General features: G+C 44.4%; 1 protein-coding gene across 2 annotated transcripts; it reads left to right on the forward strand.

Moving 5' to 3' along the window:
* The first annotated feature begins 1095 nt into the window (after positions 1-1095).
* On the forward strand, positions 1096-23815 carry LOC311246279 (uncharacterized protein). 2 transcript variants are annotated; one of them, XM_084336414.1, is made up of 14 exons: positions 1096-1182; positions 1477-1553; positions 5786-5858; positions 6209-6321; positions 10162-10187; positions 12685-12822; positions 14408-14538; positions 14928-15023; positions 16024-16107; positions 16911-17037; positions 17550-17655; positions 18329-18511; positions 22217-22291; positions 23385-23815. In XM_084336414.1, exons 1-14 carry the CDS (start codon positions 1155-1157, stop codon positions 23466-23468), a joined length of 1341 nt encoding a protein of 446 aa, XP_084192540.1. In that variant the 5' UTR covers positions 1096-1154; the 3' UTR covers positions 23469-23815. The 2 variants fall into 2 exon arrangements, with proteins under 2 accessions (XP_084192540.1, XP_084192541.1); XM_084336415.1 differs by having other exon boundaries at positions 18329-18500.
* Positions 23816-24014: the final 199 nt, after the last annotated feature.

A 24014-nucleotide genomic window follows, 5' to 3' on the forward strand; every position in this document is an offset into this window, starting at 1 on the left:
GTACCGGATCTCCTCTCTGGTAAACAAGAATACCCTGAGGACTCTGGCAGGAGCACTCATTCAAGGGTACTATGACTATGCGTGCACCTCATGGTACCAAAGCACCTCAAAGGCACTTAAAACAAAATTACAAACATCACAAAACAAACTGGTCAGACTACTACTTGACCTGAACCCCAGAACCCACCTCACCCCTGCCCACTTTGCCAACCTAGGATGGCTTAGAGTAGACGACAGAGTACAGCAACTTGCAATGGGCCTGGTCTACAAGATACACTATACGACCGGGGTGCCCATGTACATGTCAAAATACTTCCCAAAGGTCAGTGAATACCACAACCACTACACCAGAGGAAGCTCAACAAATCATGTTAAACCCAGATTCGGCTCAAACAAGGGACTAAACACGTTTCGCAATTATGCCACAACAATGTGGAACGCCCTACCCAAAGCTGTAAAGGAATGTGAATCCCTGCCCACATTCAAAACCGCCCTTAAAGAGCACCTACGGGAGGCTGCAATTCGAAACTGGCCACCGTAAATGCCCAAAACCCCCACCACCTCCTAATAGACAGTCTCCTCCCCACCGCATGTATATATTCCCTCCCCGCCGTATGTATATTCCCCTCCCACCCACCCACCCCCTCCTAATGTACAGTCCCCTCCCCATCATATGTATATACTCTGTCAGGATCTAGGGGTAACAGTACTGTATATTTGAATACCGCCTATGTCACAAATGTATCAGTACTAAATACCTATATGTCCCTATGCCATAAATGTCATGTATGTTATGTATGTCATAAATGTCTATATGAATTGAAAATGGGGGACCCTGATGGAAACAAGACAAACGTCTTTCTCAGGTCTGCATCCCCTTAACAATTGTATGTATTGAGCCGTACTGTATTGTACCCATTCTGCAATCTGTTAAATAAAGTTTTCATTCATTCATTCATTCATCTTATTTGTCACCAGTTTTTTTCTTTCCCTTTTTAAACGGGTGCTTAGTGCCACCTTGTGTCCAAAAAGAAAAGTACATCTTTGTTTTGCAACCCCCCCCCCCCCCCCCCCCCCCACCCAAAAGGAGGTGGTCAAACTCATAAACAAACCAACGACACTCTGAAGCACGACAGGTTCTGAAAAGCCTTGAAATGACAACGGAGAAAGAGTTCTTCGCGGGTAATCATGTTATTCTAACGATCAAACGCGCTGTGCGTAAATTGTATGCAATTTATATGTCTGAAGTGTGTTGCACGCAGCACACAGCGCCACGTATGCACGACACGTATAACATCGCGCTTACTTTTTGTTTTATTATGCATTCCATTCTTGCAATCAGCTTTATGATTCTCATTCCATTGTATGTTGTCAGTCACTCTTAAACTGTGTAAACTGTAATTTCCTCCGCGCAACTCCTAAGTGTGTATTGGTTCATTGAATATCGTAATCTACTGCAAAAACTTATTCCTGCAGGTATATCAAAGATACCATATGTGCCCAACGCTGGAACACGAGATGTCATGTGCTTCAAACATTACAGTGCAGGGGAGGTAGGTGTGACTGGACACACGCGCACATTTGAATGATATATTTATGTCCACATAAATACAAGTATGTCAAGGACATGAACACACTAATAATGCAATCAGATATTGAGAGATACAAACATGAAAATAACAGGAGCAGGTGAAACTATCTCTCTGAATGAATGAATGAAAACTTTATTTAACAGATTGCAGAATGGGTACAATACAGTACGGCTCAATACACACAATTGTTAAGGGGATGCAGACCAGAGAAAGACGTTTGTCTTGTTTACATCAGGGTCCCCCCCCCTCTCTCTTACTGTCTTACACACACACACACACACACACACACACACACACACACACACACAAACACAAAGATACGCACTTTAAGTGTGATTCTGTTACAGTAGAACCGGTGGTTCTCGATCTGTTTCATCAAGGACCTCGAGTCCTTGAGTCCTCGACATTGATATGAGTCCCGTTATTGAAAATAGGCCGTTATTGAAAATAAGAACTTGTTCTTACAAGATACACTACGCGACCAAGGTACCCATGTACATGTCAAAATACTTCCCAAAGGTCAGTGAATACCACGATCACAACACCAGAGGGAGCTCCACAAATCATGTTAAACCCAGATTTGGCTCAAACAAGGGACTAAACACGTTTCGCAATTATGCCACATCAATGTGGAACGCCCTACCCAAAGCTGTAAAGGAATGTGAATCACTACCCACTTTCAAAAACACTCTCAAAGAACACCTACGGGAGACTGCAATTCGAAACTGGCCCCTACAAATGTCCTAACCCAGTTGTACAGTAAATGACCAAGTATGGCTTTGTCAGTATTCCAATGTACAGTGTACAGTGTGTGTCCCCCTACCCAACCCCCCCCCCCCCCCCACCTCCAATGTACAGCCCCCACCCACCCATCCAACCCCACCCCACCCACCCAACCTCCCCCAATGTACAGTTTCTACGTCAAATGTATATACACTCTTTTTCTGGACACTTTTTGTATCACAAACAGTACTGTATTTGCAAATCTGATATGTCATAAATGTATAGATGTAGCAGTACTGTCATATGTTATGATGAATTGAAAATGGGGGACCCTGATGTAAACAAGATAAAAGTCTTTCTCTGGTCTGCATCCCCTTAACAATTGTATGTATTGAGCTGTACTGTACTGTACCCATTCTGCAATCTGTTAATAAACTTTTCAATCAATCAATCAATCAAAACGAACCTGCCTATTCAAATAAAGGTTTGATGATGATTGATATTATGAGATTTTGTCCAGATAATAAGATAAGTCCATAATTCTGCAAGTGAAAGTGATCAGAATAGTCATTTTTATTCTCACATAGACCTGTTTTTCTGTGGACGGCCTGGAACTGATGTAGCCAATTACTTAAACATTTTCTTCACAAACATAGCCACAACACTGGTAAACAAACTACCCTCCCACTCAGGGCATTATGGGGTAGAACACATAGTAGCATACTACAAGAACCTTGGGGTCCACAAAGACGACTTCAAACTGGAAATGGTAACAACAGATGAGGTACTCAAAATACTGAGCGCCCTCCAACCGAACAAGGCCACTGGCCATGACAACATCCCCTCCAAATTCCTCAGAGACTCAGCAGCCGCCATCACCCCAGTCATCACACACATAATAAACCTCTCCATAAAACAGGGACACGTCCCCAAGGACTTCAAAATTGTGAGAGTAACACCCCTGCACAAAAAGGGCAGTAAATTAGACCCAGGCAACTACCGCCCTGTTTCTATCCTTACCTCCATCTCGAAAGTCATGGAAAAAATAGTATACGAACAGGTCGAAAAGTACCTTGCGGAAAAAAATCTAATCTACGAATTCCAATCTGGCTTCAGAACATCCCACTCCACTGACACATGCCTTCTCTATTTAAATGACCACATCAAACAAGAGGTGGATGCAGGCAAATACTGCGGCATGGTCATGCTGGACCTACAAAAGGCCTTCGACACTGTCAATCACACCATTCTGATTGACAAGCTAAAAGCAATTGGTTTTGATAGTCTATCAGTGAGCTGGATGCAATCCTACCTGGAGGGGAGAGAACAGATGGTGGAGGTAAACGGTACCCTATCCCCCCCCCCCTCACAGTGAGCTGTGGTGTTCCACAAGGAAGCATACTAGGACCGCTACTGTTCCTAATTTATGCAAATGCCATGTCGTCAGCTTGTGACTGCAACTTGTTCCTGTTTGCGGACGACTCAGCCCTGCTGGTCTCTGACAAGAACAAGTTACAGGTTGAAAAAACCCTCAGCTCGGAACTAGGCAAAATCTGCATATGGCTCGCTGATAACAAACTATCATTACACATGGGCAAAACAGAGTCCATTCTCTTCGGTTCAAATAACAAACTCAGCAAGACCGACGGCTTCTCAGTTACAGTGGGTGACAATATTGTCACAAGGAAAGAAGAAATTACCTACCTGGGTTCCATCCTAGAGGCAAATCTTTCCTGTGACAAAATGGCATCCAATGTAATAAAAAAAGTCAACCAACGAACTCGATTCTTGTACCGGATCTCCTCTCTGGTAAACAAGAATACCCTGAAGACTCTGGCAGGAGCACTCATTCAAGGGTACTACGACTATGCTTGCACCTCATGGTACCAAAGCACCTCAAAGGCGCTAAAAACAAAATTACAAACATCTCAAAACAATCTGGTCAGACTACTGCTTGACCTTACTAGAACCCACCTCACCCCTGCCCACTTTGACAACCTATGATGGCTTAGAGTAGACGACAGAGTACAGCAACTTGCAATGGGCCTGGTCTACAAGATACACTACACGACCAAGGTACATGTCAAAATACTTCCCAAAGGTCAGTGAATACCACGATCACAACACCAGAGGGAGCTCCACAAATCATGTTAAACCCAGATTCGGCTCAAACAAGGGACTAAACACGTTTCGCAATTATGCCACATCAATGTGGAACGCCCTACCCAAAGCTGTAAAGGAATGTGAATCACTACCCACTTTCAAAACCAAAGAACACCTACGGGAGACTGCAATTCGAAACTGGCCCCTGTAAATGTCCTAACCCAACCCCCTCCAATGTACAGTAAATGACCAAGTATGGGGTCAATATTCCAACGTACAGTTTTGCTTGTACAGTTGTACAGTCTGCAATCTGTTAATAAAGTTTTCAATCAATCAATCAATCAATCAAACTGGTCCCCAGACCCCTGGTTGAGAACCACTGTAGTAGAAGACTGTTTTGAATTAGGGATGTTCGATATTGGCTTTTTTACCGATATCCGATATACGGATATTGTGTCCAACTCTTAATTTCCGATACCGATATCAACCGATACCGATATATGCAGGGTCCCCTTAATTTCAGGTAATTAACATTACATATCTCTTGTCGTGGAATTAACACAACATTATGCATACTTGTCACAATAAATAAAATAAGAATGTGCTTGCCTGGGTAAATACAGGTTAAATAAATGTAAAAAAAAAAATATATATATATACCGATAATTTCCGATATTACATTTTAATGTCAATAGCGTACGATAATATCGGACATCCCTATTTTGAATCCATATTTCTCGGACGGATGAATGGGCTTTTTATAGTGTTTTTGCAGTATATGGTGTACACTGTGTTTTTGCAGTATATGGTGGACACTGTTTTGCAGTATATGGTGTACACTGTGTTTTTGCAGTATATGGTGGACACTGTTTTGCAGTATATGGTGGACACTGTTTTGCAGTATATGGTGGACACTGTGTTTTTGCAGTATATCGTGTACACTGTGTTTTTGCAGTATATGGTGGACACTGTTTTGCAGTATATGGTGGACACTGTGTTTTTGCAGTATATGGTGTACACTGTGTTTTTGCAGTATATGGTGTACACTGTGTTTTTGCAGTATATGGTGGACACTGTTTTGCAGTATATCGTGTACACTGTGTGTTTTTGCAGTATATGGTGTACACTGTGTTTTTGCAGTATATGGTGTACACTGTGTTTTTGCAGTATATGGTGGACACTGTTTTGCAGTATATGGTGGACACTGTTTTGCAGTATATGGTGGACACTGTTTTGCAGTATATGGTGGACACTGTTTTGCAGTATATGGTGGACACTGTTTTGCAGTATATGGTGTACACTGTGTTTTTGCAGTATATGGTGGACACTGTTTTGCAGTATATGGTGGACACTGTGCTCCCCCACAGGTGCTGATGGGTAGAAAGATGGAGGACTGGTTGAGGTTTTCAGTCTGTTACTGGCACACCTTCTGTGGAACTGGTAATACACACACGCATACACACACACACACACACACACACACACACACACACACACACACACACACACACACACACACACACACACACACACACACACCTCACAAACCTTATTCTTTGATGATGTAATTTGTATTTGCTTTATCTCCCCCAAAAGTAGACGGTTAAAGTTCAAGTTTCTCTCCTTCACGTTGACCTGCTGTCTGTATCTGTTTCTCTCTCTCTCCTTCATGTTGACCTGCTGTCTGTATCTGTTTCTCTCTCTCTCTCTCTCTCTCTCTCTCTCTCTCTCTCCTTCATGTCTGACCTGCTGTCCTTTATCTGTTTCTCTCCCCTTCATGTCTGACTCAGGCGCCGACCCATTCGGTTTCCCAACTCTCCACAGACCGTGGAATGAAGGAACTCCCATGGAGTCGGCGAAGATGAGACTCCATGCTGCTTTTGAGTTCTTCACCAAGCTCGGGGTGAGTGAGTGAGTTCTTCACCAAGCTCGGGGGGAGTGAGTGAGTTCTTCACCAAGCTCGGGGGGAGTGAGTTCTTCACCAACTCGGGGGGAGTGAGTTCTTCACCAACTCGGGGTGAGTGAGTGAGTTCTTCACCAAGCTCGGGGTGAGTGAGTGAGTTCTTCACCAAGCTCGGGGGGAGTGAGTGAGTTCTTCACCAAGCTCGGGGGGAGTGAGTGAGTTCTTCACCAAGCTCGGGGTGAGTGAGTTCTTCACCAAGCTCGGGGTGAGTGAGTGAGTTCTTCACCAAGCTCGGGGTGAGTGAGTGAGTTCTTCACCAAGCTCGGGGTGAGTGAGTTCTTCACCAAGCTCGGGGGGGAGTGAGTTCTTCACCAAGCTCGGGGGGAGTGAGTGAGTTCTTCACCAAGCTCGGGGGGAGTGAGTGAGTTCTTCACCAAGCTCGGGGTGAGTGAGTGAGTTCTTCACCAAGCTCGGGTGAGTGAGTGAGTTCTTCACCAAGCTCGGGGTGAGTGAGTTCTTCACCAAGCTCGGGTGAGTGAGTGAGTTCTTCACCAAGCTCGGGTGAGTGAGTGAGTTCTTCACCAAGCTCGGGGTGAGTGAGTTCTTCACCAAGCTCGGGGGGAGTGAGTTCTTCACCAAGCTCGGGGGGAGTGAGTTCTTCACCAAGCTCGGGGGGGAGTGAGTGAGTTCTTCACCAAGCTCGGGGGGGAGTGAGTTCATCACCAAGCTCGGGGGGGAGTGAGTGAGTTCTTCACCAACTCGGGGTGAGTGAGTGAGTTCTTCACCAAGCTCGGGGTGAGTGAGTGAGTTCTTCACCAAGCTCGGGGGGAGTGAGTGAGTTCTTCACCAAGCTCGGGGGGGAGTGAGTGAGTTCTTCACCAAGCTCGGTGTGAGTGAGTGAGTTCTTCACCAAGCTCGGGGGGGAGTGAGTGAGTTCTTCACCAAGCTCGGGGGGGAGTGAGTTCTTCACCAAGCTCGGGGTGAGTGAGTGAGTTCTTCACCAAGCTCGGGGGGAGTGAGTGAGTTCTTCACCAAGCTCGGGGTGAGTGAGTGAGTTCTTCACCAAGCTCGGGGTGAGTGAGTGAGTTCTTCACCAAGCTCGGGGGGGAGTGAGTTCTTCACCAAGCTCGGGGGGGAGTGAGTGAGTTCTTCACCAAGCTCGGGGGGAGTGAGTTCTTCACCAAGCTCGGGGGGGAGTGAGTTCTTCACCAAGCTCGGGGTGAGTGAGTGAGTTCTTCACCAAGCTCGGTGGGAGTGAGTTCTTCACCAAGCTCGGGGGGGAGTGAGTTCTTCACCAAGCTCGGGGGGGAGTGAGTTCTTCACCAAGCTCGGGGGGGATTGAGTTCTTCACCAAGCTCGGGGGGGAGTGAGTTCTTCACCAAGCTCGGGGGGGATTGAGTTCTTCACCAAGCTCGGGGGGGATTGAGTTCTTCACCAAGCTCGGGGGGAGTGAGTTCTTCACCAAGCTTTGGGGAGTGAGTTCTTCACCAAGCTCGGGGGGAGTGAGTTCTTCACCAAGCTCGGGGGGAGTGAGTTCTTCACCAAGCTCGGGGGGAGTGAGTTCTTCACCAAGCTCGGGGGGAGTGAGTTCTTCACCAAGCTCTGGGGGAGTGAGTTCTTCACCAAGCTCTGGGGGAGTGAGTTCTTCACCAAGCTCGGGGGGGAGTGAGTTCTTCACCAAGCTCGGGGGGAGTGAGTGAGTTCTTCACCAAGCTCGGGGGGGAGTGAGTTCTTCACCAAGCTCTGGGGGGAGTGAGTTCATCACCAAGCTCGGGGGGAGTGAGTGAGTTCTTCACCAAGCTCGGGGTGAGTGAGTGAGTTCTTCACCAAGCTTTGGGGAGTGAGTTCTTCACCAAGCTCGGGGGGAGTGAGTGAGTTCTTCACCAAGCTCGGGGGGAGTGAGTGAGTTCTTCACCAAGCTCGGGGGGAGTGAGTTCTTCACCAAGCTCGGGGGGAGTGAGTGAGTTCTTCACCAAGCTCGGGGGGAGTGAGTTCTTCACCAAGCTCGGGGGGAGTGAGTTCTTCACCAAGCTCGGGGGGAGTGAAGTCAGCACTCAGTGGTTGTGTCTCATCGGAATGAACACAGGTACCAAGAACCTGTGTGATTTGCTTTAACCTGAGGCCAGGAGAAGAGTAGCAGAGTGCTACTGGTTATTGAAACATAGTCACATCAGTGACAACTTCTCCTGATATTTTTTGTGTCAGAATCCAAACACAATATTAATTTATAAAGGTTACATATATTTCTAACACTGCACAGCATGTTTTTTTTTTAAATAATGTGTCACAATAGAAAAACTGGATCCCTGCAGCGCTGTTTGAAACTAGAAATGATCTGTTGGTCTGTGATGCTCCTACCCTCCCACCACCTTTAGAAGATTGATTGATTTTCTTTTGACAATATATAAATAAATATGTGACAGAAGCACAGTCTGGAATACTGCCAAGGATAGACACAAAAAAGCTCAGAGATTATTTCCATTGTGGTCCTTGTAGGGGGGTGGGGGAATGAAGTATGCATCATACCTATACCATTGCACAGGTAAGATGTGACATTACTTTAACCTATACAGTTGTACAGGTAAGATGTGACATTACTCTAACCTATATAGTTGTACAGGTAAGATGTGACATTACTTTAATCTATATAGTTGCACAGCTAAGATGTGACATTACTTTAACCTATATAGTTGTACAGGTAAGATGTGACATTACTCTAACCTATATAGTTGTACAGGTAAGATGTGACATTACTTTAATCTATATAGTTGCACAGCTAAGATGTGACATTACTTTAACCTATATAGTTGTACAGGTAAGATGTGACATTACTTTAATCTATATAGTTGCACAGCTAAGATGTGACATTACTTTAACCTATATAGTTGTACAGGTAAGATGTGACATTACTCTAACCTATATAGTTGTACAGGTAAGATGTGACATTACTTTAACCTATATAGTTGTACAGGTAAGGTGTGACATTACTTTAATCTATATAGTTTCTGCTTCCCCCTTTACCATACAAAGACACATCTTTACCTCTTCCTGCTTCCCCCTTTACCATACAAAGACACATCTTTACCTCTTCCTGCTTCCCCCTTTACCATACAAAGACACATCTTTACCTCTTCCTGCTTCCCCCTTTACCATACAAAGACACATCTTTACCTCTTCCTGCTTCCCCCTTTACCATACAAAGACACATCTTTACCTCTTCCTGCTTCCCCCTTTACCATACAAAGACACATCTTTACCTCTTCCTGCTTCCCCCTTTACCATACAAAGACACATCTTTACCTCTTCCTGCTTCCCCCTTTACCATACAAAGACACATCTTTACCTCTTCCTGCTTCCCCCTTTACCATACAAAGACACATCTTTACCTCTTCCTGCTTCCCCCTTTACCATACAAAGACACATCTTTACCTCTTCCTGCTTCCCCCTTTACCATACAAAGACACATATTTACCTCTTCATGCTTCCCCCTTTACCATACAAAGACACATCTTTACCTCTTCCTGCTTCCCCCTTTACCATACAAAGACACATATTTACCTCTTCATGCTTCCCCGTTTACCATACAAAGAAACATCTTCTAAGCTACTGCAATGCTGGTTCGCTTTGTTTCAATCGTTTAATTTTTGGATTTGTGTCAAGAACAGAAATGTCAAGCATTTGTAATGATTGTAGGGCTAATCGTTTCTTCCCAAATCTACACAGGCAGCTTTTAAGCAGCATAATGTTGATTTAATCAGTTGTTTTGATAATTTCTTTAATTTAAAAAAAATATATTTTTACTTCTGCTTGTGGCTTATTGACGTCTCCTTGTCTCTACAGGTGAGGTATTACACGTTTCACGATAGGTAAGTGACTCTATTTAAAGGTTTTACCACTGACTTGAGATCTGTTTACTTACTGTACACGTGGACATTAAGTGTAGTGTGTACTACCCTAGTTACATACTGGTAACACTCCTAACTGAGAACGTTTGAATACAGGACCGTGTGAATACTATTATATTCCCACCACAGTCAGGACAGCTGAAACCCTCAGTCAGGACAGCTGAAACCACCACAGTCAGGACAGCTGAAACCACCACAGTCAGGACAGCTGAAACCACCACAGTCAGGACAGAAGAAACCACCACAGTCAGGACAGCTGAAACCATCACAGTCAGGACAGCTGAAACCACCACAGTCAGGACAGCTGAAACCACCACAGTCAGGACAGAAGAAACCACCACAGTCAGGACAGCTGAAACCCTCACAGTCAGGACAGCTGAAACCCTCACAGTCAGGACAGCTGAAACCCTCAGTCAGGACAGCTGAAACCCTCACAGTCAGGACAGCTGAAACCACCACAGTCAGGACAGCTGAAACCACCACAGTCAGGACAGCTGAAACCCTCACAGTCAGGACAGCTGAAACCACCACAGTCAGGACAGCTGAAACCATCAGTCAGGACAGCTGAAACCACCACAGTCAGGACAGCTGATACCACCACAGTCAGGACAGCTGAAACCACCACAGTCAGGACAGCTGAAACCCTCACAGTCAGGACAGCTGAAACCACCACAGTCAGGACAGCTGAAACCATCAGTCAGGACAGCTGAAACCACCACAGTCAGGACAGCTGATACCACCACAGTCAGGACAGCTGAAACCACCACAGTCAGGACAGCTGAAACCACCACAGTCAGGACAGTTGAAACCACCACAGTCAGGACAGCTGAAACCATCAGTCAGGACAGCTGGAACCACCACAGTCAGGACAGCTGAAACCACCACAGTCAGGACAGCTGAAACCATCAGTCAGGACAGCTGGAACCACCACAGTCAGGACAGCTGAAACCACCACAGTCAGGACAGCTGAAACCACCACAGTCAGGACAGCTGAAACCATCAGTCAGGACAGCTGAAACCATCACAGTCAGGACAGCTGATACCACCACAGTCAGGAGGACAGCTGAAACCACCACAGTCAGGACAGCTGAAACCACCACAGTCAGGAGGACAGCTGAAACCACCACAGTCAGGACAGCTGAAACCACCACAGTCAGGAGGACAGCTGAAACCACCACAGTCAGGACAGCTGAAACCATCAGTCAGGACAGCTGGAACCACCACAGTCAGGACAGCTGAAACCCTTACAGTCAGGACAACTGAAACCCTTATAGCCAGGACAACTGACTGTGGTTGACACCCACACTTGAGCAAAGCAAACCATGGCTGCCATACAGTACCCTGGGTTCTTTAACCTCTTAACATGCCCTTGCACGAAAGTCACGGCATTTTGCGAGTGTCTAACGGCTTGGGCTGCATCTTTCGCAGAACATATAAATGACCGTTCGAAAGATCTATTTGTTGCCGTTCGAACGCCACCTCACTCGACCAAATCCTTTCCTCGGTTCTCGAGTTACATTACGATATGTCTATGGCGAGCGTCTTTTTACGTGCTGCGCGTCAGATGACCACCCTGGACTCCAGATGCTCCAGAACTGCCAGTCATCCGCTGATGGCGAAAATGATTGATCAGCGTTGTAGCCAATGAGTGTACCATTCCAACGATACCCCACGTGGTAGAGATCTAGGTGAAAGTTGACGAGCGAAAACCAAAAGTGAATCACACTTCAGAATGAACGGCCGTGGATGAGGAAATGGATTTTGGATTGTGTTGCCGATTAAACTCTGACGTCTCTCAAGGCCCATTTCTGAACAGACTTTAATAACATGTGGACTTGTACTACATAAGACTTCAGGCTATGGAACCGCAGTGTTTTCCAGCTTATATCTCTATACTGGAATATTGGAATATGGAATCTTGCAACCACTACAGAAAAAGTACACAAGTTCAACTCAAGTTCAGACATCTGTTACTCTATTTCATTAGCACTAAAAGTGATTTTCCTTTTTTGCATTAGTAACTTCAGAATGTTATCTTTCAAAAGAGACCAGGCTCATACATGTGCTATACGTATAAAGCTAAGCTTTGCAAAGAAAGTATGCAGTCCTCAAGTTCAAGTAAAAAAAATTAAATGGCCACTTTTCTGGGTGCTTGTTAAGAAGTTAACGACCGCATTGAGTCGGGACTCCGGTTTAACGGCACTCAGAAATGTACTGTGTCCCTGTCACCATAGCAGGAGCATTGTTACAGCAAAGTCCAAGGACATATCGCAACCTTCCGATCATGTGGCCAGAGCCCCACCCATGTCACCACGCTGCTGGACTAATTGTAGCCTAGATAGATAACTTGGATAACTTCACCCTCAGGGCCTCGAATCAGGCCTCAAACTATCTCTTTTATTATTGATGATTATAAATGATCATTAGCCTAATGGATGTTGTACCGTGTTGCTCTCAGGGACATGGCTCCAGAAGGCTCCAGTCTGGAGGAGTCCAACAGGAACCTGGATGAGATGACAGACCTGGCTCTCCAGCTGCAGACCCACACTGGTGTGAAAGTTCTGTGGGTGACCTGCAACCTGTTCGCCCATCCAAGGTCAGTGGTCTGTCTAGAGTAGAACCACTGTAGCATAATGTCATCACATGTGTTCTATCTGTATATACAGTCATCACATGTGTTCTATCTGTATATACAGTCATCGCATGTGTTCTATCTGTATATATGGTCATCACATGTGTTCTATCTGTATATACAGTCATCACATGTGTTCTATCTGTATATACAGTCATCGCATGTGTTCTATCTGTATATATGGTCATCACATGTGTTCTATCTGTATATACAGTCATCATGCTACTCATGACAGGTACATTGTTACACATGACAGGTACATTGTTACACATGACAGGTACATTGTTACACATGCCAGGTACATTGTTACTTATGACAGGTACATTGTTACTTATGACTAGGGATGCTCGATATTGGCTTTTTTACCGATACCGATATACCGATATTGTCCAACTCTTAATTTACCGATATATGCAGGGTTTCCCCCCAAAAAAATTGAATAATTTCAAACATTATATATCTCTTGTTGTGGAATTAACACAACATTATGCATACTTTTGACAATAAATAAAATCAGAATTTGTTCTTACTTGCTTGCCTGGGTAAATAAAGGCTATAGAAATGTAAAAAAAATTAAAACCGATACCGATATTTTCCGATATTACATTTTAATGCCGATATCGGCCGATAATATCGGTAGGCCGATAATATCGGACATCCCTACTTATGACTGTTACTTATGACAGGTACATTGTTACTTATGACAGGTACATTGTTACACATGACAGGTACATTGTTACACATGACAGGTACATTGTTACTTATGACAGGTACATTGTTACTTATGACAGGTACATTGTTACACATGACAGGTACATTGTTACACATGACAGGTACATTGTTACTTATGACAGGTACATTGTTACTTATGACGGGTGCATTGCTACTTATGACAGGTGCATTGTTACTTATGACAGGTACATTGTTACTTATGACAGGTACATTGTTACTTATGACAGGTGCATTGTTACTTATGACAGGTACATTGTTACTTATGACAGGTACATTGTTACTTATGACAGGTGCATTGTTACTTATGACTGTTACTTATGACAGGTACATTGTTACTTATGACAGGTACATTGTTACTTATGACAGGTGCATTGTTACTTATGACTGTTACTTATGACAGGTACATTGTTACTTATGACAGGTACATTGTTACTTATGACAGGTACATTGTTACTTATGACAGGTACATTGTTACTTATGACTGTTACTTATGACAGGTACATTGTTACTTATGACAGGTACATTGTTACTTATGACTGTTACTTATGACAGGTACATTGTTACTTATGACAGGTACACTGTTACTTATGACAGGTACATTGTTACTTATGACAGGTACATTGTTACTTATGACAGGTACATTGTTACTTATGACAGGTACATTGTTACTTATGACTGTTACTTATGACAGGTACATTGTTACTTATGACAGGTACATTGTTACTTATGACAGGTACATTGTTACTTATGACAGGTACATTGTTACTTATGACAGGTACATTGTTACTTATGACAGGTACATTGTTACTTATGACAGGTACATGAACGGAGCAGCCACTAACCCTGACTGTCATGTTCTGGCCTACGCTGGGGCTCAGTTGAAGAAAGGACTGGATGTTGCGAAGAAAGGACTGGATGTTGCCAAGAAGCTTGGAGCAGAGAACTTTGGTACGAGAGAGAGTTACAGTAGTGTCTCCACATAAAATATCAACTTGAGTAACTTTTTTGATAAAATAAGATGAGACAAGACATTCCTTTATTCATCCCCTTTGGGAAATTCAGGCATCCTAGCAGCACGGGGCAGGGGGAGGGGAGGGGGGGGGGGTAATAGTAGAAAGGTATGGGCAGGGTAATAGTAGAAAGACATAAATATAGGAAATTAAATTAAATCTGAATATAGAAATATGAGGAAAATAAACAGTGTAAACAATATAATTAAATCTATCTATAAACAAAGGTGCATATGAGGGTCTGTATGCCCTATCGGTTATAATATACGTTACAATATATGTAGGCAATAATAAATAAAAAAATGTTATCTGTTTTCTGTCTTTTAGTTTTCTGGGGCGGCAGGGAGGGCTTCCTCTCTATACACAACACTGATGTTGCTGCTGAACTCAAACACATGGCCAACTTCTTCAAAATGGCTGTCAGTAAGTACAGAGTGTGAGCCTCATCTCTGGCTGTCAGTAAGTACCGAGTGTGAGCCTCATCTCTGGCTGTCAGTAAGTACCGAGTGTGAGCCTCATCTCTGGCTGTCAGTAAGTAAGAGTGTGAGCCTCATCTCTGGTGTATTTCTGTCTTGACTATGTTGTCAAATTAAAGTCAGCAAGCTTTTGTGTACGAAGACGGTGTCTGTAGTGGAGGATAACTTCAATGTGCTATACATAACATTCAGCCACTAGATGTCGCACTAGAGCACCAGCATGTAATTTATCCAATCAGGTGCATTCCACTTGGGGAAATGGGAAGTAGGGAGGGGATACATTCCTGCAACATATAAACAACTTTTTTTTTGACCCACCACATTTTTTTAAATGATAAATATCTTAATCAAATGTCTTTTTTGGGGGGAAAGCAATACTTTTTTTTATGGAGGTAGAAGTAGATAGTTTTCTAATCCAATAGGCTGGTCTTCTGCACCCCTAGCCCTCTGTCCTACGTACCAATGATGTTGTTGATCCATACTTCTTTCTCAGCACAATCAATGCTGTTCTTCATACTGGATACCCACAGTCGGTGATGTACCTGAACGTTCATATTTTGGGGCGAACGTGAACTGAATGTACTGTATTTCCGCTAGATGAACGTAATTGTGAACGCGTTCATTCTCTGCGCTCTATCACAGTATAACTTAGTTCAAAAGTGTGCCAGATTTGGGACGGGCGCACACACACACACACCGAAAGGTTTCGGTGTGTGTGTGTTGCGCGCGGAGAGAGAGAGAGTCGTGCAGAGAGAGTCGTGCAGGCCGCACCTTCAAGGCAATGATAGGGGAAACACTGATAAATAATCACAGTGTGATGGAAATGCCAGTATTCTGATTGCTGCTGATTGTTCGGTGAGGGGAAGTTACTCTGGTCAAAACTGTCGAAAAACTTGTTCAACTCGTTTGCCTGCTCCATAAATGCAAAAATGTTCTCTTGTTTGCAGAGTACAAAGAGAAGATAGGACTGAAGTGCCAGTTTCTCATTGAGCCGAAACCTAAAGAGCCTTGTAAACACCAGTATGACTACGGTAAGCAGTCTCATACCAGTATCAAACACCAGTATGACTACGGTAAGCTGTCTCATACCAGTATCAAACACCAGTATGACTACGGTAAGCTGTCTCATACCAGTATCAAACACCAGTATGATTACGGTAAGCTGTCTCATACCAGTATCAAATACCAGTGTGTCTCCAGTGTGTCTCCAGTGTGTATCCAGTGTCTCCAGTGTGTCTCCAGTGTGTCTCCAGTGTGTATCCAGTGTGTCTCCAGTGTGTCTCCAGTGTGTCTCCAGTGTGTCTCCAGTGTGTCTCCAGTGTGTCTCCAGTGTGTATCTAGTGTGTCTCCAGTGTGTCTCCAGTGTGTCTCCAGTGTGTCTCCAGTGTGTATCCAGTGTGTCTCCAGTGTGTATCTAGTGTGTATCTAGTGTGTCTCCAGTGTGTCTCCAGTGTGTCTCCAGTGTGTGTCCAGTGTGTCTCCAGTGTGTCTCCAGTGTGTCTCCAGTGTGTCTCCAGTGTGTCTCCAGTGTGTTCTCCAGTGTGTCTCCAGTGTGTCTCCAGTGTGTCTCCAGTGTGTCTCCAGTGTGTTCTCCAGTGTGTCTCCAGTGTGTCTCCAGTGTGTCTCCAGTGTGTCTCCAGTGTGTCTCCAGTGTGTTCTCCAGTGTGTCTCCAGTGTGTCTCCAGTGTGTTCTCCAGTGTGTCTCCAGTGTGTCTCCAGTGTGTCTCCAGTGTGTTCTCCAGTGTGTCTCCAGTGTGTCTCCAGTGTGTCTCCAGTGTGTTCTCCAGTGTGTCTCCAGTGTGTGTATATATACTTAGGTGCCTCTCTCTTCCAGATGCCATGAGTGTAATAGGTTTCCTGAAGCAGTATGGTCTGGACAGTCACTTTAAGCTGAACATCGAGCCCAACCACACCACGTTAGCGGGACACTCCTACGAACATGACGTCGTCATGGCCGCTGCGTAAGACGTGATTATTTGACATCATGTAGGGGTGTTCTCGGTACAGAAAGGAAGATTTTTTAAAGAAATCTGTCCGTTCAATATGGAATATGTATAATAATATACATTATATATTTATGTATCACAGTTGTGCTGATATTCACTGCACTCACTCTCGTGTGATATTGTACGTGATAAGTACGGTATGACTACTGCTATTAGTAGTAGCACAAATTAATGGAAGCGATACGGACCAGTAGCCTAGCTTAACACTCTGTATCCGCTTCCATTAATTTGTGCACTGCTAAACTAGGCTAGCGTGCACAAATAGCTAGCGTGCAGCCGGATTGGCATCTTATCTAGTCTGTCTCTGGAGAAAACGGTAAACACATTTCCCATAATGTTGGGAGTGTTCCTTTAACATTAGTGTATCATTACACCCCTAACATGTTGGCATCATTAGATGGATGGCATTTACTGCACCCCAATGTTCACTATTACATTATCACTACTGACTGCTTTCTGCCGGGCAGGTTTGGCATGCTGGGTTCAGTGGACTCCAATACAGGCTCTCCAGACCTGGGTTGGGATACAGACCAGTTCCCCATGGACACCAGGAACATCACCATGGTGATGAAGGTGAGGACAACCGATGGTTTTAGAGTGGTCATAGAATAATGGATTTCTTTTTTTATAACTTTCTTTATTGGAAGTTTTCAAAAAATTTAAAGTACAGATAATTATACAAATTATACATCTTCCTTCCCCCCCCCCCCCCATTTCCCGTTCCTATCCCCTAGCCCCTCCCCATCCCATCCACGGAGAGTGATAACAGACATATATATATATATATATAATACAACAACAACAAAACAACAACAAACAAAAAAAATAATGGATATTTAAAGAGGAATGGCATTTTATTTAAAGCTGCACCGGGTAGTATTGAGAATAAAACGTACCTCTACAATAACTAGTTACATTACCTCTACAATAACTAGTTACATTACCTCTACAATAACTAGTTACATTACCTCTACAATAACTAGTTAAATTACCTCTACAATAACTAGCTACATTACCTCTACAATAACTAGTTACATTACCTCTACAATAACTAGTTAAATTACCTCTACAATAACTAGTTACATTACCTCTACAATAACTAGTAACAAATGCTTGGATATTATATATATATATAATCTCGACACAAATTAAAAAAAAAATCACCCTTTGAAACAAAGTGAACCAACGTTGCTCTTAGAGGATGTTTCTCTGAAACAAAGTTAACCAATGTCATTCCCCTTCTCAGACCATCATTGAACAAGGTGGTCTGCAGCCTGGAGGTCTGAACTTCGACGCCAAGGTACGTAGAGAGTCCACAGACCTGGAGGACCTGTTCATCGCTCACATCGGAGCCATGGACGCCTTCGCCAGAGGACTCAGGAACGCCGTCCGCATGGCAGAAGAAGGAGTGATCTCTGGTATGGTGAAGGTACTGTATGCCTTTCAGGTTTCACGTTTATTTTATTGGTCAATGGTCATAATGTATGTATGTTAACACGAGGTCAACGGCACAATGAAACGTGTTGGACGAGAAAACAGGTCAGCTCAGCAGTAGGAGGACTAGACACATTAGGGCACTAGTCATATAAAGGTAGAATAAAGTAAAATAAAAAGTAAATAAGCATGGCATAACAGAGCAGCTGAAAGGAAGTATAGAAAGTCACGCCTCACTGCTGACATCGACACATATCACAACCTCTTGTTAACATTCTCCAAAACCATTACTAATGCCAAAGCTTCTTTCTTTCACCATAGGATCGAGGCCTCTGCCAAGAATCTTCGCAAACTGCATGCTACCATGTCCTCCCTCCTCACTCCCCCCCCACCCCCCCCTCCCTCATCTTTCTCTGCCGAAGACTTTGCGATCTTCTTTGAGGAAAAAGTGGAGAACATCCGCAGCTCCTTCTCCCAACCCCCACCCATTCCAAATGCTGAATCGAGAACCTCATCCTTCACTCTGTCATCTTTCTCTCCCATTACAGAAGCCGAGACCCTGACACTGGTAACGTCGAACCGTCCGACTACATGCCAGCTGGACCGGCTACCTTCCCCACTCCTCCAGTCCATAGCACCAGACATCCTCCCATTCCTAACTGCAACCATCAACTCCTCACTCAACTCGGGGGTGGTCCCCACCTCCCTAAAACAAGCCAGAGTCACGCCCCTCATAAAAAAACCATCCCTGAACCCTACCGTCATAGGCAACTACCGTCCTGTCTCTCTTCTCTCCTTCCTTTCTAAAACACTTGAACGTGCTGTATCCAACCAACTTACTGCTTATCTCTTACAGAATGACCTCCTAGACCCTAATCAGTCAGGCTTCAGGACTGGTCACTCCACAGAGACAGCCCTCATTGCGGTCACAGAGGCACTTCACTTAGCAAAAGCGAAAGGCCTCTCCTCTGTCCTGATTCTCCTAGATCTATCTGCAGCCTTCGACACAGTCAACCACCAGATCCTCCTCGCGGCCCTCGCAGGAATGGGAGTGGCTGGCTCTGCGCTGACATGGTTGTCATCATACCTCAATGACCGCTCCTACCAAGTGTCATGGAGAGGGACCCTGTCGGCCACCCGCCCCCTGCGGACGGGTGTCCCCCAGGGCTCGGTTTTAGGACCCCTTCTCTTCTCCCTCTACACTAAATCACTGGGTAACATTATCACGTCTCATGGCTTCTCCTACCACTGTTATGCCGACGATACTCAACTCTTCCTCTCCTTCCCTCCCTCAGATATCCACGTCTCTGAGCGGATCTCGGCCTGTCTGTCCGACATCTCCGCCTGGATGACGACCAACCACCTCAAACTGAACCTAAGCAAAACAGAATTGCTCCACCTGCCGGCCAAATCCTCCCCCCTGACCGACCTTTCCATCACAGTCGAGAATGCAGCTGTGACCGCGTCCCCGACCGCCAAGAACCTTGGTGTTGTCCTCGACGACCAGTTGAACTTCTCTGCTCACATCGCAGCGACAACCAGAACCTGCCGATTCCTCCTGAGCAACGTCAGAAGGATACGCCCCTTCCTGACAAAAGAAGCCACCCAACTCCTCGTCCAATCAACAGTCATCTCCCGCCTCGACTACTGCAACGCACTGCTCGCTGGCCTCCCGGCCACTGCCACTAAGCCTCTTCAACTCATTCAGAACGCAGCGGCCCGCCTGATCTCAAACCTACCGAAGTCGGCCCATGTCACCCCACTTCTTAGGGACCTGCACTGGCTCCCCATTGCTGCACGAATCCGCTTCAAGGCCCTTGACCTAGCATACCGTGCGGCAAAGGGAACTGCTACCGCCTACCTCCGGTCAATGGTCTCTAACTACACACCCTCAAGACCCCTACGCTCTGCATCTTCTGGCCGCCTCAGACCTACTCCTATCCAAGCTCCGGGAGGGTCATCAAAGAGAAGTCGCCTATTCTCAGTCCTTGCCCCACAATGGTGGAATGAACTACCCACCCCAGTTAGGACAGCCGAAACACGTCCAATCTTTCGCCGTCGACTAAAGACTCACTTCTTCAACCATTATCTGAATTAAAAAAAAAAATAAAAATAAAAATCTAACCCTAACTAACCATACTGTCATGCACTTGTCCTAATAAACTAACCTACACTGTAGCACTCAACACTTTGATGAACATTGTTACTCAGCTGATAGAGTTGTGCTCTTCCTGATGGCTTGTCGTACAGAACTTGTAAGTCGCTTTGGATAAAAGCGTCAGCTAAATGACTAAATGTAAATGTAAATGTAAATGAATAAGATGTATAACTATGTACATAATATGTAAATTAGGATATGTGTATAAACAGTATTACACAGGTGGTATGAGATATGGGAGAATGAAATACATGGAATGTGACACTAATAATAATAATTATTATATTAAACTGTATTTGTATAGCACCTTTAATACAGAAATTGTAGCCCAAATGCTTCACAGCTGAGAAAATAGACATACAAATAATAATAATAAAAAAAATAGAAATGAGGAAATGAGCAAACTATATACAGTACATAATATGACAACGAGGATTTGTGTGTAAAAGTAGAAGTGACAAGTGTATACAACAGTATTACACATTGGTATGTAGCAGTCCAGGTTCAAGAGCAGCAGTCATAGTTGATGGTGCATTTATGTGTAGTGCAGGCCGCAGGTAAGCAGATGCAAAGTGGTAGGTTTCTCTCCTCCACATTGCCTGTGGTGCATTTTTTCCTATTGCTAGGTTTTAGTGAGTTTTTCCTTACCTTCGCGTGGGGTATGTCTGGGAGTGTTGCATTTATTTTAAAAATGTTAGACTTTATGGTGTTTTGTTCTTGACCTATTGTGATGTTTCTTCTTGACTTGTTTAAAGAAGACGTGTCCGGCCCATGGGGACATTAACGTGTGGCCTTACAAATACATTTGATTTGATTTGGTATATTTAGGTTTATGAGTTGAGAGGCCTGATGGCCTGGTGGTAAAAACACCACGGCAACATCATGGAACGATGTCATCCAACAAAATCTGGATTTTTTGACAGAAGATAAGGTTTTAACATTGTTGTTGTTTAAGTTTTATTTGTATTGCCGTACAGCCAGGCTGTCATTTTATGACGCAAAGTGAACATCAACACTAGCATAGTATGAAGTTGTGGTATAATATGTCCTCATGTAAATATGTTCCCCTTACCTGTGCCCCCCCCCCCCTCTGTGGAATAAGACACCCCCCTCCCCTGTGTCCCCCAAACCTGTACCCCCTCCCCCCCATCTGATCTATCAAATGGGACCACTCCCCCCCCTGTTACCTATATAGATCTCCTCTTGAGATCTATCCGGGGTCTTCTTACCTGGGTAAATTCAGCTGATCACCTGGGGGGAAGCCCTCAGCCATTCTCTCTATGTATTCTATCTGTTTGGTTAATAAACCCTTGTTATTATCCAAGCCTCGGTTGACTGAGCACATTCTTCATCAGGATATCGACTACAAATATCCCACAAAGTGCAAAAGGATACAAGCAAACGTTCACAGGCCAAGATACATAACATAAACATCGCCTTCCATTATCTAAATACACACCTTCATTTTCTGTTTACATATTGTTGTGAAAATACTACATCTGGTTTTAGTCTTCTGATATTAGAAATGTTTGATTTGAACAGGAGCGCTACTCAAGCTTCAGCCACGGGATTGGACAGAAAGTGGAGGATGGCATCGCCTCATTGGAGGATCTGGAGGTGAGGAGCAACATTAAACATTTCACTGCCACACGACAGCCGGTCAACCCTTTCACTGTGACAATACAGAAGGTTAGCCCTTTACTATCACACAACCGACGGCGATGCATCCGTGGAGCTAATGATGGAGCATCGCCGTCGGTTGTGTGATAGTAAAGGGTTAACCTTCTGTTGTGTGGCAGTGAATGGGTTAAAGATGTCCCACTTTGTACACGCTTGCTGCTGCTGCTGCTACACTCATTCCACCCCAAGAGGAATTAGTTGGAAAATCCAACACCTGTTTTTATTTTTTTATATAAACATGACAACAGTAGTATGTTTGTTATATGTTTCAATGAACCGCCCTGGAATCCCTGGATCCCATGATGAGAGGGAAGACATTTTTAACTTGCACGTGGAGACTACTAAAGAAGTGTCAAACTTATGTTATACTCCTTATCTTACTCTATATCCACATATGTCTGTGCATACCTGTATATAATCCTTTTTACATATCTGTAGATACTATTATCTCTACAAATCCCTTACATACTCGTACTAGTTACGCTGCTGGCCAGTATGACTTACTACCATAGGGTCTTTATACCTGTGTCATTGTACATATTAATATATTACAGTAAACACTACAACTCTGTACATACATCCGATTAGCATGATTATTCAGTAGTACCAATTTATATATTTTATACCCAGTTTAATCACCTGTACATTGTATATTACTATTGCACTTTACTATTACATTTGCACTCTGATTGGATGACAAACTTATTTTCGTTGTACTGTACTTGTGTTGTATAATGACAATACATTTTAATCTAATATAATTCTGTGGGCACCCGGTCCTGTGGTTGCATGCTCTTATAATGAGCTGGCGGGGCGAAATCAGGTGCACATTCAATTTAAGAATCAGTGGCATTCCTCATTCGGTCGAGTGCAGCTGAGAACACTGACTGTTTGAGAACAAGTTTCCACGCGTTCATGAATCCGGCGGGGATCTTTCTTAGGTTTGGTCTTACAAAGTTAAGAAGATATTTAAGACACTTAAGAAAATGTTCGAGAATGAGGTCCAATGTGTTTTTTTTTGTTTTCTCAGGACTTCATCAAGCAGAACGGAGAGCCAAAGGTCACATCAGGCAAACAGGAGAAATATGAAACCATCTTTAATCACTACGTGTAATGAAGACACTTACCAGGCCGGTGTCTGCCTATGACTCAAGACCTCCAACATCAATCCCGTCCATGTTAACTATGAAACTAATGATGACACAATATAGCTTAACTAGTAGAAGTCATACAAGTATGAACTGAAATCTGTGATGTGTAGCGGTGGAATAACTCCTGTGCATGATGATGGTGTGACAAATAACAACCAAATCAGTATAAAAACAAAGTATTTTCTAGGGCGGCTACGTGGCGTAGTGGGCAAGGCGCTCGCCACGAATGCGGAGACGCTGGGCTCGCCTGTTCGAGCCCAGCGCTCCACATTGCTTTCAGTTTAGCTGGTCGTTCATACTAATACACATTGGCCGTATTAGGGGGTGGGAAACTGATGGGTGGGGATCGGGCGTTGTGGACAGCAACTCCTACAGGTCGGTTGGTGCGCCTGCGCAGTAGAATCAGGAAGTGTCGGGGGCAGCGTGAGCCTCCCACGCGTTACTCCTCGCCACTGAGAGATCGATCTGCGCAGGTGAAAAGATGCGACTGCTGTTACCTCAAGTACCGG

Source organism: Notolepis coatsorum (assembly GCF_963971535.1).
Source record: "Notolepis coatsorum genome assembly, chromosome: 19".
NCBI lineage: Eukaryota > Metazoa > Chordata > Actinopteri > Aulopiformes > Paralepididae > Notolepis > Notolepis coatsorum.

Excerpts from the sequence above, each read along its gene's own strand:
- LOC311246279 (XM_084336414.1), top strand. The coding sequence starts at position 1,155 with ATGACAACGGAGAAAGAGTTCTTCGCGG. Across the intron at positions 1,183-1,476 it reads GGAGAAAGAGTTCTTCGCGG|GTATATCAAAGATACCATAT; the intron begins GTAATCATGTTA and ends TTATTCCTGCAG. Across the intron at positions 6,322-10,161 it reads AGTTCTTCACCAAGCTCGGG|GTGAGGTATTACACGTTTCA; the intron begins GTGAGTGAGTGA and ends TTGTCTCTACAG.